Below are 6,000 nucleotides of genomic sequence, written 5' to 3'. Positions count from 1 at the left end.
CTGTTCTTACCCTCCTAGTTCACACTGTCCTGGAGGCTTTACCCATACAATAAGGGGAGAAAAAGAAATGCCAGGCATAGAGATTGGACAAGAACAAGCAAATGGTCTTTATTTGCAGAAGTTACAACGGGTACACAGAAAATGCTTTATAACATATCAAAAAGCTACTGGAACAAATGAGCTTAGGAGGGTCACAGGATACAAGATCAATATACGAAATCAGTGACATGTCTGTATGTTACCACACTAGAATGGTTGGGAAGTCAAATTTAAAAATCTCACTGACAATAGCAGTAAAATGATGAGAACTGTAATGCAGGTGATGTCTGGATACAGAGGACACCGTATTCACAGGCTGGTGGCCTCAATATGGTCATGATTTTTAAGTCCCTGCTGTGGGCTGAACTGCTCTCCTCACCCAAACTCATGTTGAAGCCCTGTCCCCCCCATGCCGACTATATTTGGAGGCAAAAGTTCACATGAAGTTATGAGATGGGTCCTAATCCGACAGGACCAGTGTCCTCACAGTAGGCAGGGCTGTCTTTCCATGCACACAAAGGGAAGGCCGTCTGTGAGCCAAGAAGATTGACTCTGGCAACTGGATTGACTCTGGTGTTCAAAACTGTGAGAAAATGTATTTCTGTTGTTCAAGCACCCCAGTCTGAGGTGTTGTTAGGGCAGCCTGGACAGACTAAGGCAGTTCCCAGACTGATAAAGATTCAACGCGATTCCAGTTAAAATCCCAGCAGACTTTGTTTAGAGTACTCTTATAAGCTGATTCCAAGACTTAGGTGGAAATGCAATCAAAACAATTTTGAAAAAGTAGAAACTACATAGAACAAAAGGGGCTCATCTGTACTTTAAAGCTGCAGTGACTCAGATGCTGGGTGTTGGGGTGAGGACAACCTTAAGGCAACTACGTGGAAGAGAACTTCCAGAAATAAACTGAGAGAATGACAGCCTGGGGACTTCGCATTATCTTATGGAGACAAAAAAGCCTTCAACATATGATGTTCAACATATGATGTTGTAACGACAGGATGAACACATGGGGGTAAATGGTCCTTAGCCTCTTCCTCACTCCATACACACAAGTTCATTGCAATGGGCTACAAACCTAAAAAGCTAAAACAATCTTCTAGAATACAGGGGAGAATATGGTTGGGACCTTAGAATGGGCAAATTTTCTCAGAAGTTATGAGCCACAAAAGAAAAAGTTAACTGAACTTTACTAAACGTAAAACCTCTGGTGGTCAAATAACAGGCAACCAAGTGCAAATACATGTATCAGACAAAGGATCTGTGTCCCCAATATGGAATGCATTCCTACAAAGGAAAAAAAAAAGGGATTCTCCAATAAAGAATGGGCAGAAGACTTGAACAGATATGGGACTAACAGCCACTCACCACATCCGCAGGAGCTCAGCATCTACAGCCATCAGGGAAACGCACATAAGCCCACAGGGATTGCCCACCTGAGCCACTAACGGGAAGAATGACGCCACCAAACACTGGCAAAGACGCAGACAAACTTGAACGCCCCCACACCGCCAACAGGCATGTACACCGTTACTGGCACTTTGGGAAAAGCCTTGGCAGTTGTGAAATTAAAGGTACAGCACTGGCATGACTCCTTCTACTTCCAGACATTGACTTAAGGGAAATGAAAACAATGTCCACAAAGAACTGTTCCTGCCACATTCACGGCAGCTTGACTTATAGTAACTAGAAGCTGGACACAATGTCCACCGAGAGAATGCACAGCTTGTGGTGCGCGTGGAGTGGACTACTGCTCACTGATGGAGGAGGGCCACAGACACACGCAGCCATGTGGACGCACCTGAGGCATCTGCTGAACCAAGTCAGGCACAAAGGACCACATGGCCTGTGTTCTGATGTATGTGCTGATAAAGTCCCAGTGGTGACTGTGCAGCGGGGTGTGGCTGTCTGGGAAGACATCTGGGCTTGCAGCTTATACCTGGTCCATTTATCAAAACTCATCACACTGTTTATGGAGAACCCGTGTGTTCCAATGGGTACGACTGCTATGCTGGTTAAAGCCCACCATGAGAGAAGACCTGTCAGCCACTGGCATGTCCTGGACCGAAGACGTGCAAGGCTGAGGCTGGCAAGAATGCAGAGAAGGCGGGGGTGGGGGGGTGAGGGGGAACGGGAGGCTTTAAGTGCTCTGGCCAGCTGGCCATCACTGTCACTGTCTACTGACCTCCACTCACAACGTGGGCGTCCAGCAAGTCACGTGTGAGTGCATTTGTGGCAGCTTCATCTGCAAACAGCTCAAACTTCTCCAGTGTAGCTGGGACCAATCGCTGTGTTCCACTCACCCTGTGGCTGCCCCCCACTCTCCTGGCCGAGTAGCTCTCCCCATCTGTGTGGTCACTGGAATGGACCAGAAGGGACCCGGAGGGCAGGCGTGGGGTGTGTGGCTACACGCACATGCACACATACGGATGTCCTCACGGCTTTGGGAAGGAAATGGGGGGGCGGCCCAGGTGATGGTCAGAGGGAGGCCAGGGGGCCAGGGCGGCAGGGCTGGAGGGCATGGTGGGAAGGAGCTGCTGCCTCCTTGCATCCACCCTGTGCTCTGCATAGGGGCTTAGCCACAGGTGCACCAGGTGCCCATGGGCAGCAGGAGGCCAATAGGCGCTGGCGAGTTGGGGAGACCCCACTCAGAGGGTCCAGCTCCACTCGCTTCCCCCAAAGCAGAGCACAGCACCCTCTGGCAGCTGCAGCAGGACTCTGGGATGGGGCCCACGTGGGGACCCCAGGAGCCACCCTGTTGCGTGGCTGCAGACAAGGGAGGGGCCTGGGGCAAGCAGACACAAGCGAGGGTGTCAGAACGCACAGCAGCTTCCACCTCACACAGACATAAGAAATAGAAAACCCTTTTATTAACAGGTTTTACATTTACAGTTTATTAGCTAATCAACATCGACATGCAAAAATAAGCGCTAAATACAACCCTCTACAGTGTGGTTTCGTGTAAACTACAATGGGTCGTTTGATTTGAAAAGTCATCGGTGGTTACTCGGACTGACTGCTAGTTTCTGTAACAACAGCATTAGATCTATAGTTACGGAGCCATCAGCAAGGCCTCTGCAGAACTCGGTCCAGTGGATTTCCACGTGAATACATTCTCAAGCAGGAAATAAGGCGGCACGAATGACGTGACATTGAACCTAGCACACCCTAAGACTGCCCCCACGGCAGCGCAGGTGCAGCCCCTTGGTCCCCCTCGCCGAGGATGGCCGTGGGGGCAGGGTGGCAGGAGGGGCGGGGCGGGGGCGCGGGAGAACTGACTCCTGTTTCCCAAGCGGCCGAAGGCGGCGGGTAGGTCTCTCTGAAAGGGGAGGGCATCAGGTGGCTCACATGCACTCCGGAGTCCTACCAGCAAAAGGCTGTCCCCCAGCACGGATGTGCGGACCCGAATCCACCCTTCTAGGAGTGCCCAGCGTCGCTCACTGATCTTTGGTCGCAAGAAACAGAAACGCAGGCGGGCGGGGGCGCATGGGGCGCCCGGCCTACATGATGTACACCTTCTCGGCTTGGGAGAAGTGGAACACTTCTTTGGTCCTCGGACAAACGACTTTGTCATCTTGACGGATGGACAGCAGAGACTGAAACACAACAGGGGCAGGGGGCACATGAACGTGCGGACACACAGGCCAAACCTCTCCAGGGCGCCCGCCCACCCGCCCACCGCTGCGGGAGGGCTTGGCTTCTCTCCGCATGCTGCCTCTGGGAGGCCTGTCTGTGAACCCTGATCCTGCAGCTTCTTGACCACCAGTCTGGCTCTCCAGGGGCAGCGTGGGGTCAAGCCGCCTGCACACGGGGACCCATACCCAGGGACTGCACCCAGCGCACACAGCAGGCAGCTGGCAGAGACCGTTAGGTCTGCCAGATCCACCACCGCCCCCGCAGGTCCCACCCCGCTCCGCTGTCCCTGCACGTTGTTGCCCCTCACGTTGTAGCCGTAGACATAGCCATTGGGCAGCATCATGGGCGGGTTGTTCTCATTCATCACGTCACCGGAGATCTTGCAGACCAGGCGGGAGTTGGCGCAGTGGGCCATGGGCAGGGGCTGTGCCAGCTTGTTCAGGGAACGGCTGCACACGGGGCAGTCGGGGCTCTTGGAGCTGCCGTCCTCCTTGTAGCACTGTCTGCGCAACGGTTAAGGAAGGATCGTGGGGTGGGGGGCACTGGGCATGCTGAGGCCACCCCGGCTGCCAGGCAGGAATCAAGCCTGGAGCTCTCTTTCAAGACAGAGCAAACACTGTGTCAAGCAGGAAAATGGCCTCACTAAGGCTGTACCAGCCCAGCCCGAGAACCCCACTGCCCCACACCCCTGTGCACCTGCCCCTTCTCAGGCACCTGAGCCCGGGGCCAGTGCCCACAACACTCACTATGGTCCCATCACACAGATGGCCACGAAAGCCAACAGCCCGCACTCCCAAGGGGCCCACATGCCACATTCGAGAGGGACACTTGGGCACTGGGGTCACAATCCCACTGCTCTCTGGTGGCAGGGGAATGACTGCTGTGCCACACGTTTTCAAACAAGACACTGGGCCAGTGACGGCCAGGGCTCAGACCAAGAGAAGCTCAAGGAGATTCTCAGGAATCACACGGGAGCCTACAGAATGGCAGCCAGACCCAGTTGCCAGAAGGTAGACCAACACCAGCCTTGTGGCCTGCGAGGAGCACCGGGTGGTGTCTGGGAATGAGTGAACACTCAAGAGGCTGGGGGCAGAGCTGCCCCACGACCACCACCCCTGACTGCCCGGGACCAAGCACCCACCACACAAGCCACAGGCAAAGGCCTCAAGTCGGAGGGGTGTGGCGCATGCCTGCTCGCTGGAGGACAGAAGGCCCCAGATGTGGAGCCCAGGCTAAGGAGGGCCGAGCCCGCAGGTGTCCTCGCCCGCCAAAAGGATACGGTGTCTTTATGGCCGACAGGCCAGCCTGCAGTGTCAGGGTGAACACAGAGTTGTTGCCCAGCTGGTGCAGCCGGTAGTTGTCGTAGCGGAACTGCTGGATCAGCATGCGCCACCGGGCCGGGTCCAGCAGGTCCTGCAAGAGATGGGGCAGAGCCGAGCTGGGGACGGCACAGGGCCATCAACCCCGACAGTGAGTGACAAAGCCTTCCTGGCCCGCCCCCATCAACCCACGCCCGCCAGCTTGGACTCCCAAGTCTGCGTGGACATGGATGATAAAGGGGGGGGCTAAATGTGGCCTCATGGCAGGAAGGGGATGCAGTGGGCCGAAGGACAGCACTGAGGTCTCAAGGGCAAAGTCTCACTCCAGAAAGAAAGTTCCTGGGCCAGGAGCCACCCCCATGTCACGGGTGGAGAGTCATATAACAGAACAGGAAGCCTGGTTAATGTGTGTCCCCAGAGCTTCCCAGGTTCCGAGTCACCAAGAGCAGCAAGGGAGGGCATATGCCAGCAAGACTGAAACCCTGCACGTCATGCACAGGGGTCAGGCCCCACGATGAGGGAGGAGATGTGGGCACCCGTTCAGCAGGGGCTCTACAGGCAGACAGTACACTCAGCTCCAATGTTATAAAAAAATGTCTTTAATGTCATTATTATTGAAGCAAAGTCCACAGTGGACCAAGGCCACAGTCCAGAGGCTCTGCAACCCCCACCCCGAGACCCTTGGCCTTGGGCCTCTGGTGTGGCCACCTCTCCCTAACTAGAGCACATCGCCCTGCTTCTCGTGGGAACCCCTGAGACACACCTGTGACTGCCTGCCACAGGGGGCAAGGCCTCTGTGCCCTCAGCATGGCAGGGCCTGGCCCTACCCCAGCACTGCCCCCCGGAGTCCCGTGCCCCCTGGGCCATCCCCTCTGTGTGCACCCTGGTCTTCCTCGGGTGTGCCATCCGTGTCTAGTTACGAGGCTGTGTGTCGGTGGGCTGTGCCTGCCTGTCCCCCGCCAGCCTGAACTCCGCAGCGACTGTGTGGCTTCTCTTCATGCTGCCC

General features: G+C 55.3%; 1 protein-coding gene across 2 annotated transcripts in view; it reads right to left on the bottom strand.

Annotated features, from left to right (window-relative positions):
- Positions 1-2,887: 2,887 nt before the first annotated feature.
- Positions 2,888-6,000, bottom strand: part of MAEA (macrophage erythroblast attacher, E3 ubiquitin ligase) — a 33,078-nt gene continuing 29,965 nt past the window's right edge. For both annotated transcript variants that reach the window (XM_047718593.1, XM_047718594.1), the window contains 3 exons: positions 4,955-5,088; positions 3,983-4,178; positions 2,888-3,635 (listed from right to left, as the gene is read on the bottom strand). In XM_047718593.1, coding sequence (XP_047574549.1) covers positions 3,540-3,635; positions 3,983-4,178; positions 4,955-5,088 — 426 coding nt within the window. In that variant the 3' untranslated portion in view covers positions 2,888-3,539. The remainder of the gene's footprint in view (positions 3,636-3,982; positions 4,179-4,954; positions 5,089-6,000) is intronic.

This window comes from Lutra lutra, chromosome 2 (assembly GCF_902655055.1).
Source record: "Lutra lutra chromosome 2, mLutLut1.2, whole genome shotgun sequence".
Lineage (NCBI taxonomy): Eukaryota > Metazoa > Chordata > Mammalia > Carnivora > Mustelidae > Lutra > Lutra lutra.
Note: the sequence above shows the minus strand (reverse complement) of the source record. Positions and strands in the feature narration are given on the sequence as shown.